Here is a 21,708-nt window from a genome sequence, read left to right on the forward strand (position 1 = left end):
TTTTCAATAGAGACCAGGGCATCACTGATAACATAAATGTGACCAAATATATTTTCATCGCGAGTGACATCGCCAATCTTAATTGAGGTGTTTTTCTTCAAAATTTCAAGTTGAATTCCGTCCTTTGTGTTCATTACTTTTAAACCATTTCCATGAAATTCAATATCTTTAAAACTACGCAGATCGATAAACAGACAGAATTTATTCTTCAAATAATCGGCCTCATCTATATCAATTTCACACCAATCTTTATCTTCAGCAAAATACCGTCGCACCTCTCGCCAAAATTGTCTTGGTAACATCTTCTGAGCATATATTTTATTTGCAATGCCTTCGATTGATACAGACACAGATTCAATGGAGGGGTTAAAGAAAAATTCACTGTTCAGTTCTGCATTATAATAATATTTAGTGAAGAGTATTGCGATACCTCTAATGCTACGTCGTGGTACATTTATATTTTCATTGATAACCGTGTCCGATTCTTTGAATGGGATTGTTCTAAAATAATGTATATGCTCGTAAAGGTAACTTTTTCCACCGTTGTAATAACCAGCAGTTGACCTCGCGAGATCGAGGTCAGAAATTGTCTCGTATTCCATTTGAATGTTTTTTAATTTATAATTGTTTGTAATAATATTATTTTTACTGGAAATTAATTTGAAGGCGGGTGCCAACGTAATTTCCCATTCAATATGACTCCCTAACGCTTTTGGATATGCAACTCCATGGCCTGTTATGAGGGGATGAGTGAGACGAATAGCATATTTTGTTTTATATGTGTCGAAAAGTAACTTATCGCCCACGACGGCGGCATCTGCATCGGTCGCACCACTTCTCAATTTTCTTAGATTTTCGTTCTGAATTCCGTACAGTGTCATATTTGCTCTCTCCTTTTTATGTTTGAAGAGATCGCGATAACATTCAATAAGGTTATATTTATTCAAATCGAAAAGTGTCTGACCCTCAAATGTGAGTTTCATACGCTCCACCAAATTTTTTGCAACATTTTGTACTACTTGGTTAAATTCATCTCCCGTTACTTCGAGATCAAAAAACCAGGTCGAAAGTATCTGGAACTAGGACTACTCCGCTTTCTAACTTCGGACATCGTATGATAAGTGTCTGGCCTGGATCTGCCTCACTTGGATTATGAGCAATCACGTGATGAGTTCTTTCTGACTTTGTTCCATTCGGTATTCGGTTGGTGAAAGTCGGTAATAATGTTCTATCGTACCCCATTTTTCGTGTAATGTATATAGTAGTGAAGAAAAAAGAAATTACAGTTAAAAAGAAAATTAATCACATCTTAAGTTTCACTTCGTGTATATAATGACTTAGAAGAAAAAATCACATCTTTACATAAATATTTCCGTCTGACTGAAAGATAAATCGATTACCTGTGTCGCGAATCAATCGAAGAACCCAATATTCTTGGAGATGATGAGCCTCTTGGTCATCCTCAGTATCCTGGAATACAGCTATGAATTCTAGTCGCTTAAAGAAGTTAGTCTTTTGACATTCCTTCACGAAAGCTAATATGTTATGATACAGATTATCATCCTTTAGTCGGACACCTGGATTTGCTCGAAGTATATGTCGATTTACTCGTCGGAGTTTGCACCATTCCAATTCGACGGAGAAACCAAACAGGTCTTTATTTTTAGAAAGAAACTTTGCAATATTCTTTTCACCAAACATGTTGATGCCATATTAATACATAATTTTATTTATAATGACTAATGTTAATCCAGTTAAAAATATCCATAGCTGTTCTCCAACAAATCCGACCACCGATCCTACTGTTTTTAATAGAAAACTGACGAGGGAACCGATTAAACCTGGTATTGCAGCAGCACTTTTTGCGGCCAAGGTTTTTAACCATTCACCAAATTGCTTTACAATTTCTTTCGCTTTTGTATATACTTTGGGCGGACCTGAACCAGACCCGCCAGTTCCTGCTCCCGCTCCTCCCCTCCTCCTTAGTCACAGCCAGGGCAATTGTTGATATTGTCATTCCAAGGGCAGTCAGTATTGCAGCGATTGTTATACCATTTCGTTTAAATAACTCTGTCAGCTTCAGTCTCAGTGACAATTCTGGATCGGAAATTACATCACGAAGAGACCTAGTCGACGCCAGACTTTCAAGTGCCCGGCTAATCTTGCCATTTTCGTATTCAATTCGATTGTCAATTTTAGCTTCTCTTGTTATGAGTTCAGCTAGTAGTTTCTCGGCTTTTTCTTTTGCTTGGGTGTGTTCTACAGGAATTTCCTTTAACTGTTTTTCAACTTCTCTTTTCTCTAGCCTTATTTTAACTTTTTCATTGTTAAGGTCGCTAATACGCATATTCGCAATCTTTAATTCATCATTAATAGCTCTATATTCTGGGTTTAGATTGTTCCATTGTTCGATTTTATTTTCAAAAGCTTGTATTTTATCTGCATTACCAGAAGCATCTTGTCGTAAGAATGTCAGTTCATCTTTGTATATGCCCATGTCTTCTGGTGTCATCTTCTCAGCTGGTATTTTATTGTTTTTCACATCTTCAGAATACAATGTACGACTCACATATTCGGGCTCTGCGCTAGAGCGACCTCCTAATACATCTCTCATAAATTCATGTCCTCCTTTTTCTCTCATTAATGTGGTGAGCTTATAAAATCCACCTCCTCTATCTTTAGACAGCTTGAGGTTTTTATAATACAGCTTTCCATCCTTAATCTCAGATTCCATAACCAATACATTTAGTGCATCCGGATCAGTAATTTTATTCTCCTTTAAGAATTTTTTAACCATTCTTAATTTTTCATTTGCTCTAAGTTCAGTCAAACGATCAACCTTTGGGCTAGCAAGGAAAGGATCAGCTTCTGCAAGGGTATTATCATCGTCCATAAAGAATGTTTCAGCAGTAACGTCATCATTCAAATTTGCATCATCGAAATCCTGGAGTGGTATATCTTCTCCTCCTTCTGCCATATTGTATTTCTATATTACTACAATTATTTTTTATCATCCCTTACATATACAGTAAAAAAAAAATGCACATCTCAGTTGTTGAAAGCGTTGAACAATTGGCTGATTACATAGAAAGAACAAGTGCTGCATATCGACGAAGTTACAAATTGATGGGTCGAATTGATATGGCTCTTAATATTACTAAAGGAATTCTTGTAAGCTCTGCTGTAATAGCGGCAATTCCGACAGTTCCGGTACTGTTAGCCTTAACTCCTATACCTGGCGTCGTTATTGATGTAATACAAGGAAAAACGGGTGTAGCAAAGAGACGAGAGAAATATAAACATTATTATGTTCAATATAAACAGCTGCTTACACAAATACAAGAAAAAGGTGCAACCCTTCGGAATGAGGAGGCTCCGGGGTCAGAACTTATTCAGTACATATTTCATCAGGCACTAGAAATACAAAAACAAGAAGGATTTAGTCCACCTCTGGAAAGATACCTAAGACATTATGGATTGAATGGATATGAAAGTTAGTTCGCACCGATAGGAACTTCGTGTTCAACATCAGCTGGACTCCGCGACCGGCCGGCCGGACTGACAACGGGGGTCTTTTATATAGGCTAGTTTGATGGTGATGACTCACACCCCGTACACCTTCGGAACGTGTATAAACATGCTCAGCAGGCCCGCTTAGTTCAGGACAATGCACTGCTGCGCCAGCTGTTGCGTGTGAGTTCGTATATAGGTCAGGGTCATACTTTAGTTACATGGATGGTTAATTTTTCCTTCGCTTCATGTAGATAAATGAATAAAATGGGGTGTAAAATTCTTATTAATCCCAGTTGACCACGTTTACTTTACTACTAATAGGTTTATATTTTGTTCAACTTTTATCATATGTAATTTTGTATTTGGAATGTCTAATGTAATATTATTTCTACGATTGTAGGTAGCATGGGACCCAAAGTGTTCGTTCATCGATTTTTACAGTGACGATAGGTATTTGATGACTTAACCCCATAATGCACTGCTGTCAACGTGTCACATGGAATAACGTGTGTAATTTTAGCACCATACCATTTAACAAGAAGTTCACTTTTACATTGCGAAAGACGAATAACAGCAATTACTCGTATTTTTCCTCAACCAAGCCTTTATCGTTCATCTTTCGTCCCTATGACTATACGCGGTACCGACTGAAACTTAGCATATCTGTCTCCAATATACGTTAAAGAAACTTTGACTTTCCTTGTGTTAGTTCTGTCATGGCCCTCTGGTGTAAAGCAACTTATTAACCATAGATAATAGCATTGCATGGGCACGAACGAAGACGAAGAGTGAGTTTTTTTTTCTCAAATTTTGTTTTCTCTATAATTACAGTTTGTGGAGTACGGAAGACTGCTTGTTATCGACAATTGATCCAGGGATGGAAGGTCTTGCTATTTGTGAATGCAGACACACAACAAACTTTGGCTTGGTGATGAAACTCGGACCACAACCTGTGGTAATATGCTTCTATCTGTGCGCGAATATAGGAAAATGCTTTTTCTCCTGTGGGGAATTAGAATTGCGACACACAATTAGATTACATGTATCATTGAAATTGCTAGAGATAATTGACAGACGATGCGCGTTTAAACTGATACGTTGAATTGGCAAAAACCTGACATGATTTTTCATGTAGGAAACTCTAAGAGAATAGCTTTCTCTTTCAGTTTTTCCTCCTTGAAGGTATGAATATTACTGTAATGGTTTCCTATGCTCATGCAGTGGCGTTCATCTGCCTCGCTTTGGTGTCTGTGTCGTTATCTAGGTGCGTACGAAGTTTTGTTTTAAGAGTTTGATACAACATATATTTTTGGAAGTAAAGTAGAGTCATGATAGTCGTGTTAAAAAGTTTTTGTTTCCAATCACTATGAATGAAAAGGTTATGTGAAGAAACGGACTACCACTTTAAACCAAAGAAATGCGCCAAATGACCGACTTTAGATCATTCGTAGTCGTCAAAAAACATTTTGAAATTTCGATCTAAGTCCCTGCTTTACTGAGCATGGGCTTGCGATTTTTCCCTGTTTATGTAACAGTCAACCACTGTGGCATTGTCATACTGCAACAAACATTTTCCTGCTTACATACGGTGATTTTAGATATAGCTTTTTGAATCCTCTGAGAGACATGTCGTTTTATTGAAAAGTGAAAGAACATTAAGATCAAGAGATCTAGACCGATAGAAATAAAGTTGTCTTAGAATGTACCCGTAGGATATATGACACAAGAACAACTAATAGAATGTGCCATCTTCTTAATTCTCATTGTCTGACTTATTATAATACCTACTAATAAATTTCAAAATTGCAACTTGCACTATTTTTATTCTTATTATGCAATATTAATGAGTATGCGTCTATTTGACTTTTCTTTGCTTTTAAATAAGAATCCGGACCGACCAGTACTTTATCATTATGAATATTCTCACAGCTGAATTGTTGACAAACATATCCATGGTGATTGCAACTCAACAGAAGATATCAAGTGTAAGTTATGACCTTTGTTCTGTTATACACTAAAATAATTAAATTTTACTGATATGTGTATACTTTTACAGACCACCAGCAAGTTTCGGTCAAGCTTAAGGTAGTTTATAAATGTCAGTTGATTCAGAACACACTCGGATACATGGAGTTCTACGACAGAAGCCCAAACAACCCTAGAACTATTTACTTTCATATTCGATAGTAAAATGGACGGTATTCAAATATTCTTACAACTCATAACGCCAACAGTCTACTGTGTCCTTCAAACATGGCATATCGGAAAGTGGCATGTATAGGCAATACTCACTGAATAGGATGCTGAAAAAAACTGTAATTTCGATAAAGGTCTGGACATCAGTCAAATTTGCACGGTTGTCCGCAACGTTCACGAGTAACGACTGGTGCATGATTTCTGAACATCTCGTTAGATGTACATCTAGTGGTTTACTTTACATAGCTATGAATGAGTATGGAACAAAAAATCCACATTTGTTTTCACATTTTACGTTTGATTTCAAATCTTGAAATTAAGACATTAAGAGGGCCTAAAGGTCAGCCTGGAGAGCCGAAAGGCCATTATGCTTAGACAGTGCGTCTGCTGTATACTGTCTGAAACCCATAAACGCCATACCTTATCGTCTCGGGGGCAGTTATTCAAACTCTCGTTAAGTTGCAATACTTTCTTCGTTTACTACTTGCGGGTACATGTTGAAGCTGATAGAGTACTGCCTTGAATTGCTAAAAATGTGTTAATTTACGCGATAAACTTAGTAAGAGGATGGCGGTCATTTCGAATTTCGAGTATTGGTAGACATTGAGTAATTTGTTTCTAGATTATCAAGTTTTGCACGGTAATCCCTGCCTTCATATTTTGTTTCGAAAAGGAGTGATTTTTAGTTCCCTTACAGAAAGTTTTAGCATTGGTTTAACTATTCCGATTTTGGTGCGTGAACAGTAAACACATTTGTTGATGACTGTGAGTCGGACTAGTTTGAAAATGCGAATATTTATTATCCTCACAATAGTTAGCGGTTGTTTCAAATAGACAAGAGTTGACTCTTGCATGAATTTCCATAAAAGCAAAAAAGGGTGAATCATACTCCGAATACGCTGGCTTGTCGAGCAATTCCTTAGCAATATCTTTATCCGGACATTCTAGGCCTCTAATTAAGAGCTTTAATTGTGATCCTGACATCATCAACAGGTATAAAATTGATTAGTTTCCGTTTGTTTCAGACCATCTGTACTGTAATGGCGGTAATTATTCATGGCTGCTCTTTGTCATGCTTCACCTGGACAATGATAAAGTGTCTGCAACTGTTTATGAGGGTTCGATATCGTGAGTATGACAGCAACAATTATCGAAGGTAAGGTACAATATTTTGTTTTGATAGTTATACAAGAGGTCCATATATATTTCTTTCATGAATATGACTTTGTTTGTGTACCGTCTATTTACTGTCTGTTCTGTGCTGTTTTGTGTATATGTTTACAACTATCGTCTTACGAATTCTGACCTACTGTCATTGAATTATGGATTGGTATGATTGCGATTATTTATGTAAACGACAGAGTGCTATACTAGCATACACGGAGCTGAAATACGATTTTGTTGGGTGAAAACTCATGGAGCGAGTGGACTTCGGAGGTGGACCCTGTCTTCCAACACAACGGGCCTGTTGCTGTGCATAAAGTGTCCCAAAATTCGGGTAATCCTATATGTGCATATCCAAAATTTCAAAATGACGGCTGTATCGAAACTGGTGACCATAGCCAAAGCAGCTTGTTGTAAACGAATGGGTGCAACTAAAGTTTATTTGGCAAAGTCTTGCAGGGGTTTTAAAGCTACAACACTGGTGAAAGATGAATACGCATTAAATACTGAATTATCTTCACATTTTCGAGACATTCATTGCAATTTCCTCCTCCTTTGCACGACACTCATTTACAATGTCTGGGAAGAGGCAATGTTTTTCGATAAGAAAGTCGTGCGGCCTCAGACGGGACGACGCCTTTAAGTGGTCACATACTGATGTATATCATAGTCCGACCAAAAAAATTGTTCCTCTAAGAAACTGGTCAATTTTCTCTTCCTTTCCCTGGCAACTATTTATTCAAGATTTTTCTTTGATACCAGAGTAATGTATCTCGTAGCTGGATGGCTGATACCTGTCATTACAGTCGCTGGTTTAGCTGTGACCCGATTTTCCACGTACAGACAAGGCAAACAGTAAGTTTTTCTCAATAGATGTAATACGTAATAAGATATGGCTTCGGGCGTTAGAATGTAATTCTTAACGTCCTTGATATTCTACACATTAAGTTCAAGACGCTACCAAACGCCATCTTATGTGCAAGCAATGCAAACGTTTTATTCGTAGTAGTATAATTTTGCCTTCTTAAGTGTTTAGGTCCTTAAAATACAAAGAGATATGAGTAGTTTCAGGTTTCAAAGAGCATTTCTAAGGAGTTAGATCCAATACGTACAGTGTGAAGTCTCGGTTGAATTTAATGTCCTAATGGGCAAAGGATACTTGGAAATCAGTCAAAGGGATTTATTTAGAACTGATTTATTTTCTAGTATTTCTATAACAATTAAAGTCCCTCCAAAAGAGGGTGCATCGTTAGTTCCGTGTTCTTCCATTGCATGTAATATGGTATTGGAAATTCGCGTCAATGTGATTTTAAATATGCGGAAATTATGATACATCTTCGAAGACGCAACAATAATTGGCACTCCATTGAATTATGCAATCCCCGGGCTTGCGCTTTTGGTGATTTGTTTCAAAAAGGTACGGGTGTTGCATCTGACAAATGATAAAAAATTTTGTACCAGGCCACACGTCGTTCTTTCTGTTACAGCGATTTAAGTCGCGATCGTTGAATGGAAGGTAGTTTTACTATAGTAATCTCACATTAATTTCGTTACATCACCATCTTCTATATTGAATTGTCAGAGAATTTTTAAGTATTTGTCATTAACACTTTACTTTGCAGATGCTGGGTGTTGGTTGACACCTTGCTGAGAGCACTGACTATGTATCTGCCCGTCGGGATAACGTTGTCTGTAAGTATTGGATAAATAGTGCGATTCCATTGAACTCGACTTGTCAATAAAAGTGCAATACAAATACATAATCATGCGCAACGAATGTAACTGTCTCCCTTCTTTCATGTACCATACTATCTTCATCGATATTCGGCGACTTATTTTTATTATGTCGACTCTTTATTCTTTTATATCGCCAATCTTGACGATCGATCACTAAATTGAACTTTTTAAAGTGTATGTCCCGCATAAATTCAAAGTTAATTTTGCTTAAAATGAGCCATGCTATATGATTTTGCCACCCCTACTTTATCAAATAAATGCATCACCCCAATGAAACGACGCGGTTAAATATTATTAAAATGCAATATGTTGTGCGACTTTGAAGTTAGCTGCCATTCGGGTCGTTTCAGAATTCGCGGGCATTGCCACCGGAAATGACGTAACTAATAGAATGTACGAGTGAGTGTACGTGTGTTCACCTCGCCCAAAGCGAATGCTTATCGCTGTGGCTTCAACATGGTGAGAAGTTACGCCTTTGGTGGCTGAAGTAACTGCAGCCATTGTCAGTTTATTGCATTTTAGGATGATATATTAGCCGCATTTGACAAAATTACAAGAAAGGGTCGGAAAAGAGGCATTCAGACAAGCGTTTTCTGCGGTGCACATTTTCGAGTGCCGTGACTTACAATAAACACGGTTCGGAAGCCAGATGTACGGTAAGATAGACTTTAATTCCTGGAGTTACTACATCGATTATGTAATCGCAATGCCGTACCAGCACGACCATTGTCACCAGAAAGCATCGCGTGTATCATCATCAACTGTGGACAAGAGCGAGAACAGCAGCAAGACTGCGACAGGTTGCCCAAAACATGTCAAGGATGCGGGGGCCGCGGAGAAGTATGGCCGTGTTTACATCCCCCAAGACTGATCGCCGATTCAGATGCTTTACGAAAGTGATTGTAAATAAATAAATGAATACAAGTACTAGATCTCATGCATGTGTGACTCTATAATTAGTAACGTTAGGAGATATCTAATTTTATATTCCTAAAAAGTTTACGTAGTGATTGACTGACTCTTTGCGAGACTGAACGATAGGTTGTGTATAATACAGCATGGCGCTGCCAGTAACAGTGACACAACGTGTAGCAAAGAAGTTTATACTGTTGACGAAGCAGTCGCGTTGTCGTCATCTGTTCCCTTCTGCTCGACTAAGTCTCCCCTAAAATATTTTAGCTTCTTTGAGAATTTCGCAGTCATGAAACAATGAACACTGTGCTTTATATCGCCGACACTTAATCGAGAAAAAAAACTGCGGAAGCGTAGCTGATCACTCCGTCACAGAAATGTGCCCGATATTTACATCATGTCAATTTTAATTTATCTCTTCCCAAGAATTTGGCTTGACATGTCTTTACGGTCACATATTTTTAAAAGTGCCAATGTTCATGTGAGGTTTTATAACGCCAAACTGAAGATTTTGCGGCGAGAATGCTACCTTTGGTGTTTATGCTAACGTGACCCTCAGCCTGTTCCACTTCCAGCTGTTGATAGGAAAGATGTGTGTTATGAACGGTGGACAATTTTCAACTTGATCTCTACTACATTTATCTACAAGCGTCATGGTGTAATTCAATTTTTTATATACAGATTTTGAACGAGGCAATTTGTCATATCTTCTGCGACGATGATATTCTCAGTTGCACTGCTTTCACTAATGAAATTATCATTATCCCCATAGTCAATGCACGAAGTCACCATCACCCGTTCTATTAGTTACGTCACAGCTACTTACGCCAAAACGGGGCGAGGTCGGCAATTTCCGGAAAATGTCGCCATGATGGAAATCGAAAAGTGTAACTTTTCCCGTGTTTTCGTCGAAATAACATAATACAACAGTCTAAAAACCGCTCAAATAAGCTTCAGTTTTTGTGTAAATGTTTGTTTTATTGATACCAATTTCATTGACAACCAGAACTATAGTAGGCCCTATATGCCCCAAGTCACACGAAAAAGTCTCAAAATGTGGCAGGACTCACACTTTAAATGTAAACAACCACTATTTGTTTCAGATTAGTATGGTGATTGTAAATTCTATACCATTGTACTTCGATACTCCTGGCGACACCATTTTACAAGTGGTATAGCCACAAACTGATGATGTCAAAATCGCCGTACACAAAACACAGACGCCCGTAGTTGCGGCACTGACTAACTAAAAAGGTTAAATAATATAAATTTGCACTTTCTTCAAATCACTGTCACAATCTCCGACTGCTTAGTTTTTGTATCTGGTGAAGTACAGTGGGGGCCAGGAATTGGGGTTAGCTGACCAAATTGTCGGAACTCCGCCCGCATCGCTCGCTCCGTTCCGACAATTTGGTCAGCTTACCCCAATTCCTGGCCCCCACTGTGCTTCACCCGACACACAATCAAGAATATGAAGACCATCACAGAGTTTTTAGGGTTAGGGTTAGTTAGTTCATGTGATCGCGGCAATAATTCCGTCTCATTCCGGGTACAATATGTCCCCTCTCACGTTTTATTCATCAAATTTGTGGTCATGTACAAACTGACCCCGACGACACTCGCCATATTGACCCCTTTTCAATATAGCCGTTGCCAAAGACGGCACACAGTTACATAACAGAATTCAGAGTTCATTGAAATGCAAATAATAATAATCAATATGACGGCCGAAAAAATCTTTTTATGTTTTCATTTGCATTTCTTCTTCGAAAGACCGAAAATCACACCTGTACATTAGTTCAAACTCTGTTATTGATTGGTTAAATTTTTGTCCACAAATTTGTTTCCTTTATCTTTGCGATATGCCTCCCAATAGATTTTAGCCAAGCTGTATTATGGAAATTTGTGAAAACACGGATGTAAACAAAAAAAAAATATCTAAAATGAATTCAAGTTCCGGAAATCCAACCGACACAGTGACAGACATTTGGTGATTGGAGTCATTGGTCGCGATATTTGTGCTTGCTTTTTAATTTCTGTTGACCGGCGTACGTAATGCCAATGCTTTATCGATTTGTTCCTACAGGTTCCAATATTATTCCGATGAATGGTAGGGCAAATATTGCATTTCATACATGTTGAGTAATGAACCACTTTTTTAATAAAAGTGTATCCTGTCAAAAACGGAACACACACCTTTCGTATTGTAAAAAAGGCAGCAAATGACAAATTCAATAATAAATGTCAAACACAAACTTTTCAACATATAAAACATCCTAAACAAGTGACAATTTTATACTTTAACTGTGCAAATACAACAAATAATATGAAAAATATTCAAACAATAACAAATCTGCACAACAAACACGACAATGCAGAGAAAAAAAATAAAGACAGGCAATAAAACAATCAATGCTGAGGCATAAATTCAATAAAAGACGGAAAATGCGTAAAAGACTTTCAAATCATTACAAGTGAACATTATAAATTAATCAGTTCCTGCTTAGCATTGTCATCCTAACGTTTATATGAAACATTGCATCCCTTTCTTGCAACTTGTTCTCGTGGAGTACAGGTTATAGGCAGTGCTTCACATGCTGGAGGAGCAGGGTTCGACCCGCGGCAGCGGTAACAGTTGTTGTGTAAAAAAGTAACTAAAAAATAACTCTTCTCCACCTTGTCAATAATTAACCGCTGCTTCCACATAGATATCAGGCTGGCTGAAGAAGACGTGGATATGTACTAATAGGATAGTACAAAGTGAGGGAAAGGACTGAAGATAGTAAAAAGTTGGGACCCTTCTTTTCAATCATTTCCCCCTAAGTTTCCAAGCCCCCATTCCTAACACTCACCCCCAAAATAATTTATCGCCCCTTTTAGAACGTAACCTTTGACCTAATTTCCATAGTACGCACATCTTTGACGCCATCAGTTTGTGGCTATACCACTTGTAAAATGGTGCTCTCCTGGCAATATATTATTAACAAAAATTTACACATTTATTTCTTGACGTTTGTCGTTTTAATCTCGATTATAATTATGCTTTTTGCTTCTAGGTGTCGATTTGTTTAATTTGTTACACTTACTTCCGATTTGATCCGGTGAAAAGCGTGAGTGTCAAGTACGATGGAGACAGAACCTTGTAAGTCCATATTAAAATCTCAACAACTGTGTGTTCAATAGTATTCATTACATTTTAATATAACTTCAGCTAATAATGAAAACAAATTTATAGATAGTCCGTTACTGTACAGTCAATTATAACATACGAATGGCAAGAAACCTGGTCCATTGTTATTGTCAGATCGACTGAAAGAGTGTCTGTATTTATATTGTCGGTTAATACGCCCATTGGTGCTTCCACTTTCCGTCATTGTGATTGATTTCTATCTCCGACATTCACAATTTTATTTCTGCATGCTTCCCCTCTAGGTTGGACGCACAGGCAACGTTCGTTTACCTAATCCTGCTCCCCACTTCATGGTTTACAGGAATCGCTGTTGCATTCGCCGACGTAACTCACGTAGTACTTCGATATTTCTATGCGGGATTGATATTCACCAAGGTGACTTCTCACTCATAATTTGAAATGTGTACTTTGATCAGTGTAGCAACATTTCTTTGTGAAACTTATTTTTCTTGACCACGTTTGAGACAAATCATTTGTTGCATATTTTCAATCTAATGTGCCTTGCATTTTATGTAGAGAGCCACGATTAGAGTACACACATTTTTACATTTCTGGGTATACGTATAACGAACCTTTGTGGAAGCCTAACATTAGAAAGACTGCGCGAAGAATTTTTCCGGTCTATATACAATGTTTAAAAATACACATTAAAGTGTTAGGAATCTATTGTGTGGCGATTATTTTATTGGGCAAGACTGCTTGTTGGAGAAAGTCCTAATAAATATTTACGTAATGCAATGCTATTGAACCTCTTCTCACAACAAGAATGTTATGTATCTGGCCGGACAATATCTACCGGCAAAGTTCAGCATGGTTACAAATATTTCGTTCGTATTTCGTTCTTACTAACAGTGATTCAAGGGCGGTACGTCGTACCGTCTATGATAAACACTCAAAATGGGTTTTATGTTCTCCTTTTTCCAGGGTTCATCGCTTCTCCTTGGATTTGTTGGTACCAATCCCGAGGTAAGTAGGAAACCCTTGCGTTATCAATCGTTTTGCGTTTCACAATGATTTACATCAACTACAGAAAAGTCAAGAGAGGATAGATTTGTCAGTGATTCAAATGGAGTGATTATCTTTTTCTTACCTTTGACCATGTCATACACGGAAAACTTTTAAATCGTGTTTTACAGCTATTTTACAGCATATGGATGCCGGTGTACGTGAGATATCGAAAAACTTGATGGACGCTACAGCAATAAACTAAACGAATGTCTCAAGATTACATAATTCACACTATACGCTCTGTGATTTCTTCATATTATATTATGTATGAATATTTACCGACAACAGCTGTCTCTGATTATCCATCGTCGTTGTCAAACGCTAAACCTTATGTATTTAAGGGAGGAGTGGTTTAAACACTTGCATATGAGCCGAAAATTCGACTTTCCTTCGTTTATTTACCTCTCAGATCATTTTGCTACGGAGATCTACAGTGTATTGGTGATCTTGATTATACCGACATTCATAGCTAATATTCAATTTCCTATTTTCGCGTTTCTTAGTGTGTCTTTGCCAAGATCTCTGCATACCTTAAGCAACTTAATGCTTTCTGATACGTATGTAAAAATGATAACGCAAATATTAATGCCAAATCGATGTCGCTAAAAATGACAAGAAAGCCGATTGCATGGTCAAATTAACAGTGTTTTAAATAGGATATTTCCTAAATGTTTCACGCATACAAGGTTCTACAAGGTATACGATACACCAATTCATCCAAAAAGGATTACAGAGACGCATGGTACGAACTTCGACACCTGGAAACGACCAGATTGAAGAAGATGGATGAGTATGAACAGGATTTGGCTGACAAGATGACAGAAAGTGGAGTAAAAGTTCGCAGACGGGGCAACAGATTGAGTTCAGCGAGCTCAAAGGTTAAAGTTTTCGTGACATTTACATTTTACCATCAAATTCAATATATAGCAAGTCGTCGATTGTTTATTGTCGCGCCGAGAGCCAAACGAAACTTTTACTTTGGCAAACTTCAATAACTACAATACTCGCATTACTTCAGATTGAAGAACATTTTAATATTGCTCCTGAAATCGTAATGTAAGTTCTCTCTCCTACACAAAATAATACCGAAAGGTTTAGAGATTACTCCAGAATAAGTGTTCAAACGTTGCAACAGACCCCGCTTTTGCTTGAGGGCATTGTTGAAAATATTGTTATAACGTGGTTACGAAGTTCATTGCGCAAATCGAAACCCTCATTTTATTAAGACACTCTTGAAAAATCAACTTTTTCACATGCATACTGGCGAGATACTGTCACATCTTGGGTGATCAAGCAGTTTAGGACATCAGATAAACTGCAATGCGATTATTATGTACATTCTTATGATTCGCTTTGTCTGTCTTACTTCCCTAGAACGTTATTGAAATACTTTCTTTTTTTTCACTTTCAGACGAATCAGTCAAATACCAGGAATGAAAACGTCGACGTGGAGTGTCATGTAGACTCGCTCGACAAGTAACATTTATACAAACTGTCTCTGGTTAAACTTTGGCAATTTGCCGTAATTAAAACTATACACACAATGCCATAAGGCAAATGTCGTTGTACCGTAAAGGTGTGCACATAGATTACGTTACGTCGGATGAACGGCATTGTTTTATCCTCAAGTGGCTTTCAATGAATTTTATTTCATAAATTATGACAAAATCAGCCACTTTAAGAAAATACCAATTCATCAGGTTTTAACTAGTTATAGTAGTATTTTGATCTGTTCTGTAAATAGATTTCTTTTGCCGAAAGGGGTTAGGTGTTTGATCAGATGACAAATTTCAATTCTAGAGCTGTCATAATTTCTTACTATTCACCGAAGAGAGAATCATAACACACAGAACGAGATGACGTGCGTGTCATTACCTTAATAATGTTCTATTATATTACACTATATATTTTAAATTATGATGCATGATGATATCCGTAACAATTAGCAAATCCAAAACTGACCGTGCCTCTATTTACTAAGCCTCCTGTGACAATCTGAAGCACATTAATGCATTGACAATGTAAAGAAAACACAAAATACACTTAATGTATATTTGAAAAAAAAAGAGATGGACAATACAGACAAATTCGACTGAACACTTCATAGAATGATATTAATAAGTTGATTAAAACTAAGGAATGAAACAAATTTCTTTTAATTTCGTCATAAAATAATGCATTGCAGATCAATTCAAATTGACGGTATCCACTTTCAAATATATTTTGCTGTATGCTTACTATGTAATCTCGCGCGGCTGATTATGGGAAAGCCACAATGACCACAAGTTTCAGCAGTAGCACCTAGATCGTTATAAACAAAGATTGACACTAGCACCTAGTCCAATCACCGAGTTTCAATTTTATCTTTTTATGTTAATTAGCCATGATTACAATTGCATGATCAATTAAAACATATAGAAACACACTGTCAAAGTTTAGGAGACATGACAAACAACACCGGCAAAATGTTGGCAAGACACAGATTATCGCAGCTGGAATTTACTGTGCTCTGCGGAAATTTATATCAATTACGTACAGCTTTTCAGAGACATGCAATATTACGTAACTGTCTCAGAAACTTGTTCAATGAAGCAGATCGTATGTACATTGTTTATCAATTATGTAAAGGATCACTCTCCAACATTAGAGAGAAAGGCATAAATCGAGTGCGCAATAAAAACTCCCACAAAACATGAACCTAAAATTGATGTACAGAGAATGTGAGCTCTGATGTGGAAAGTTATCTTATGATGAAGCTATCGATCACAATTTATAGTCAATATTCTTCACTTTAAAATGAATTTTAAAACGTCCGAGCCGTCTAATCGGCGAGATGTATTATCATCTGTAGTAAACTGCCACGGGCGAAAGTGTACTTTAGCGTTGGCTTCAAGCAATTTATAACGTGAGGAGAACATCGATAATTTGGTTTGATGAAGGCAAATATCTCTGGAATTGCAGAATGTGTCAGTGCCAGGCGAAATGTGCATCGAAAAATAAATATGTGATGAAAACAAAACAAGACCGTTTTTTATGTAACTGCAAAGTATGTTTCTGGGAGTTTGTATATTTTCCATGGAGTTTAGTATGTTGGAAAACTGTAGAAGACTTAGGGTGTATACTGAACACTTAACTTAGCGGTAATTTCATCGTCAAAGCAGTAGGCTATACGTAATGTAATACCGAGGGACACAAATTTTACGTAGGTTCTCTATTTCATGTAGTTTCAATAAACTTTGTATCTCTTTGGAATAACTTGGATGTTTGAAAGAATACTCACAAGCTGAATGTTTAGTTGCTGCTAAGCCTTGTAATGAACAATAAAAACAAAGCTTTGGATTCTCTTCTGGTGGTGTTTAATTTTTGTCAACAACACAATTTGTGTATAATTGGAGCTAGCGTTCCTGTATGACTCAAATGTATCGGTGGCATTACTGAACTCGATTTGCTCTGCTTTGTTTTGTTCATTGCTTTCAAGTTCATAAATTTTGTGTGCAATGTGTGATAGTGAATATGTTAATGCGGGCGCTTCATGAACTACACAACGTGTGTCCACGTCGCAGTCGGTCAGAATAAGTGTAATTGTAACAACCAGGCTCGGTTGTTGAACCACACATTTTAAGGGTTAAGAATTGGCCGAGAGGTTTTGACTGTGATTTCTTAGCTAGATTACCAGGTGCTGTACGTTATGAGTTCGAATCCGATAGAAAATTTACTGAATTATGTCGAATGAGCAAAATATGTCAACTAGAAGAGTTGTCGGAATTTTTCTACAGAACCAAAATTTGACAGTATGAAATACAAAACATAAAATAATGGTCCAGTTCCACCTTCAACTCCTGGGGCACCCGAGTCCTTGTAAATAGAATTCCAAGAATTTCCACCTTCAACTCATCCTAGGACATCCTAGAATCCTTGTTAATAGGATGACAAGAATTTTAGTTTTCCCACTTTGGTTCACCTGATGAGCGGAAGGATGAGAAATAGCTAAATGATTATTTACCTTTGGCAAAATAGAACATACCAAATGTAAATGAATATTTGAAATTCATGGCTCGAAGCGTATATACATGTCGCCCTCAGCTAGCAGAAAAGATGAAATTGAATTAGGCTTTCTTTGCAACTTAGTTATGTGAAAGAACAAACAGCATGTCATTTCTAAACCAGTATACTCCCTGCGACAGTTTCTTTAGATAAACGGATTTTTGTGGCCTTTTTTACCTAACGTGTTTATTTAGTATCGTTTCTACACGTTTTACTGTGTTTTGACTCGTTTTACATCGTTGCAGGTCTTTTCGTGTAGCTGGACATCACAATGGACACCACATACATTTCTTACAAGAATTTATTTTTGAATTTTATGGGTACTGCTTTTTGAATAGAGCTAACAAAGATACCATATATCCATGTGTTGGTTTTGATTTTTTGTTGGCACTAAATTGAAAATACGCCGTGGTTTCTCCAAATCGTGATGCATTACTATATAAATACATTTGGATTACAATTTTTCTCATCTTGACTACACTAGCATAGCATGGAGATCAAGGAAACAGTCATGACTTGTCAAAATATATGTTGGCGGCTACAGCTGATAAAATAATGATCGATGCCATAAAATCGATGCCATAAATCGCTAAATATTTTCTAAATCATTCTGTCTTATCATTAAAATGATATTGAAATGAATATTTCTAAGTGGGAAATACATACAGCCCGTGTCATGTTAAGGTAACCATAGAGAGATAGTTCAGCGGTTGAGAACAAAAGCAGCACATTATATGAAATACAATTACAAATACTACTAGAAAATGCCACAAAGATACAGGCATGTTTTTCGGGCTTTTTGTTCACATTACTATCGCAAGCCTTGCAACTGAACCATTACTATATTAGATTGACAATATGTACAGCGACTAGTCGCTCGAGTAACTAGCCCTTATTTACACCACTTTAATGTCTGATTGGTCATTGAACGCTGTTTGTCTACAAATAATCCACTTTATTTTTAGTTCTCTGTTGTAACATTTTTTCAGATATTTATCTTCAGTCATACTGCCGAAAGACGACAATTTCCTGTGTTTCGAAAGAGCTTCATATCTGAAATCTTTCTCGTTGCCGCTTTTTTATAGAATGTAACTAGAATTGCTGTTGTCGACAACATCAGTATTTTTTTATACTTAACCTATGAACTCTTCAAAATAGTTGAACGAATAACAACAGTAAGCTAAAATAGCGTTACCACTGACGCAATGACATAATTAAAGAAATCTGCCGCTTCATTTTTTTAAGTGCGAGTTTATTATTCGTGAAAAGTGTTCTCTGACACATTTACCGTGAAAAATACGTGAGAAATAATACATGTCGTGACACAAACTCATACATTGGTCTTAATATATAACTTAGATCACAGACAAACAAGAAAGACAGACTAGAAACGCGGCACGCTGTTTGACGTCATAGTCGTCTCGATAAACTATGGCATTTTCATATTAAAATGAGCTTCACAGGTGTTAGCCTATTTGGAGACTTCGTTCGTGGTTGACAATTGCACGAGATTATGCAAAATGTAGGACGACATGGCATCGTGCAGCCTGTCGCGTAGCAACCACGCTTTCTTCGTGTGCTCTCGGGGCAGAAACACTGCTTCACGACAATCAAAACATAATACCTCCCATGACGAACATGTAGAGACGATATGACTGATCGTTAACCATTGAGTAAAATCTGACAGTATCGATAAAGGACTTTCAAATTTGGTTCAAACACAATCATTATATATTCAAAAAATGTGAGAGGAATTTTAAAATGGTGAGACCCACCTCTCCGAAGCTGAAACCTTTTCCCGTTTTCGCCAGCACAACAATTCCGCTCAGCACTGCACAACAACAACACGAACTTTGCCGAAAATACTTTCGCTTAAAAATTGGCGAAAATCCGGAAACTACCGAAGAGTGCACGTTCGGCACTCTTCGGAAAGCAGAGTCGAGAGCTTTCTGAGGCGAGGCGTACATGGAGGGCAATACACACACGTTGCACACCTTGAACAATACCCGTTTCTAGTCTGTCATTTGATTTGCCTGTGCTTAGATATATGAATTATAGCCCCGACAAGACACCAAATGCTTCGGGGTAGGTGACCATACGTCCCCAAAGTCAGGAGGGCTATAATGGTTAGCTACCTCGAACGCAAAAAGTCCCATGATTGGGTTAAAATTTTCTATTACATGCTTTGCCAACATAATTTTTATGTACAATTTTGACTTGATTGTAAGTGACAAAAAAGTTGATTTTCATAATAGACGAGAATCAATAAACAATCGGCAATGCTGTCATCAAACTTTGAATGCATGAATATGTTATTTGAGTCACTTTTTTGCAATTTATCAATTTTTACATTATTTTGAAAAAAAAAACGGATTCTCTGTAATAGTCATTACCCAATCATTACACATTGATCATTTTTAAATACCGAAGTTATCTTTTAATTGAAAATAATTGTTGGTCATTTTCAGTCGAAAGATGATAATTTTTTGGTGCCTCAACAACAGATTTAATGAAATTCTAAGGGCACTTATCATTTTGTATATGAGGCATATTGCCTGATACACCTACCGCCGGCGAATAATACACAGGCGTTCGTTGTGATTGAAAATCGTAAAATTGTGTTTTCTATGAGTATTACAATCCTATTAATAGAAATGTATGAATTAGAATGAAAATACACCTTATTTACTAGGAATTCCTTTTATGTGTTCCAAAAATGTCCAGTGCATACAATCGAGCACATCACGACAACCGAGTGTTGTAATTTCTGCGACTGGCGGGAAAGGATACCCACGCAGTCATGTATGACTTCGAGTGGTGTTTTTAGAACTCTTCATGAACAAACTACATGTGCAATTGCAAATTTCACGAAAAACATAAATATGTTGTGATTAAATATAATGACGTTCAATATATTTCCATTGTGTTAATTTATAAATGACAAACAGCAGCTCTTCTCGATGTCATAGTCGTGTTAAAAACTCTATCTCATCATTGTATTCGATGGCTGTTTACTCGGTTGATTTCATAGTTTAAATATCACAATGTGTGACTTTTGTGTATTTTGTACTTTTCAAATCATCGATGCTTCAATCACATGATTTTGCGTCCTGTGTCAAGTGTAAAGAATCGTGAATAGCAATTTAAAATGTTTGAAAATTTAAACATACACACCAATATTTAATATTGTTATAATAATTTACCTTGCAAGTATGACGCAATCTTAAAATTCTACAATAAATGATTTAAATCAATGGATGAGATTTAATGCATTTCAATAATTGAAACAGTGTCATTGGAACGTTTGACAGTACCAACGGAAGTCAAACAATCCTTCAAGTCAGATTGATCTATTTACAAGGAAAACTTCCAAAACAATTTCACATTATTAATCTCTCGAAAAATGCATCAAGTTGTCTTAGACGTCTTCTTTCTGATAATGTACACAATTAATTATGGAAATGAAAAGAGTAAAATATTTAAAACAACCACGCAAGAGACTTTGACCTTCTGATATTGAAATCTCAGTCGAATCTTAAAGTTTGGATGAAATCACCTTGTGGTTATCGGTCTAATTTAATTCTTGTGTTCAATTGGCGCAATATATCAATATTGGAATAACTATAAATATGAATGATGAATGAATTGAAAACACACATTAAATAGATAAACAAATTTTAAACAAAGATGGTAATTACATATGCAGCGCGATATTACTATTCCAGCGATTCTAATTCTAGGTCTCCTTCAACATTCATGCTCTTGGAAGTCGGTCGCTTTTTCTGAAAAAGATAAAATTGTTTATTTTAGCATCTTTTCCTCAACAACGATTGACGTGCAAAGTGTTATTTCAACCAAACCGACATGAGAAAAAGTTTTAACAATTTGTTTGTTTTGATAGGTATAATTCAAACTTGTCGTTCTGCAAGATTCATTCATATATT

The 21,708-nt window shown here is 36.8% G+C and overlaps 1 protein-coding gene across 1 annotated transcript in view; it reads left to right on the forward strand.

Annotated features, from left to right (window-relative positions):
• Nucleotides 1–15,776, forward strand: part of LOC139135444 (adhesion G protein-coupled receptor L4-like) — a 53,442-nt gene extending 37,666 nt beyond the window's left edge. The window contains exons 15-26 of the mRNA XM_070702827.1: nt 3,914–3,963; nt 4,345–4,468; nt 4,680–4,777; nt 5,399–5,498; nt 6,735–6,865; nt 7,636–7,728; nt 8,496–8,565; nt 12,579–12,664; nt 12,955–13,087; nt 13,637–13,678; nt 14,407–14,598; nt 15,132–15,776. Of these exons, the coding sequence (XP_070558928.1) occupies nt 3,914–3,963; nt 4,345–4,468; nt 4,680–4,777; nt 5,399–5,498; nt 6,735–6,865; nt 7,636–7,728; nt 8,496–8,565; nt 12,579–12,664; nt 12,955–13,087; nt 13,637–13,678; nt 14,407–14,598; nt 15,132–15,200 (1,188 nt within the window). The 3' untranslated portion in view covers nt 15,201–15,776. The remainder of the gene's footprint in view (nt 1–3,913; nt 3,964–4,344; nt 4,469–4,679; nt 4,778–5,398; nt 5,499–6,734; nt 6,866–7,635; nt 7,729–8,495; nt 8,566–12,578; nt 12,665–12,954; nt 13,088–13,636; nt 13,679–14,406; nt 14,599–15,131) is intronic.
• Nucleotides 15,777–21,708: the final 5,932 nt, after the last annotated feature.

This window comes from Ptychodera flava, chromosome 6 (assembly GCF_041260155.1).
Source record: "Ptychodera flava strain L36383 chromosome 6, AS_Pfla_20210202, whole genome shotgun sequence".
NCBI classification, from domain to species: domain Eukaryota; kingdom Metazoa; phylum Hemichordata; class Enteropneusta; family Ptychoderidae; genus Ptychodera; species Ptychodera flava.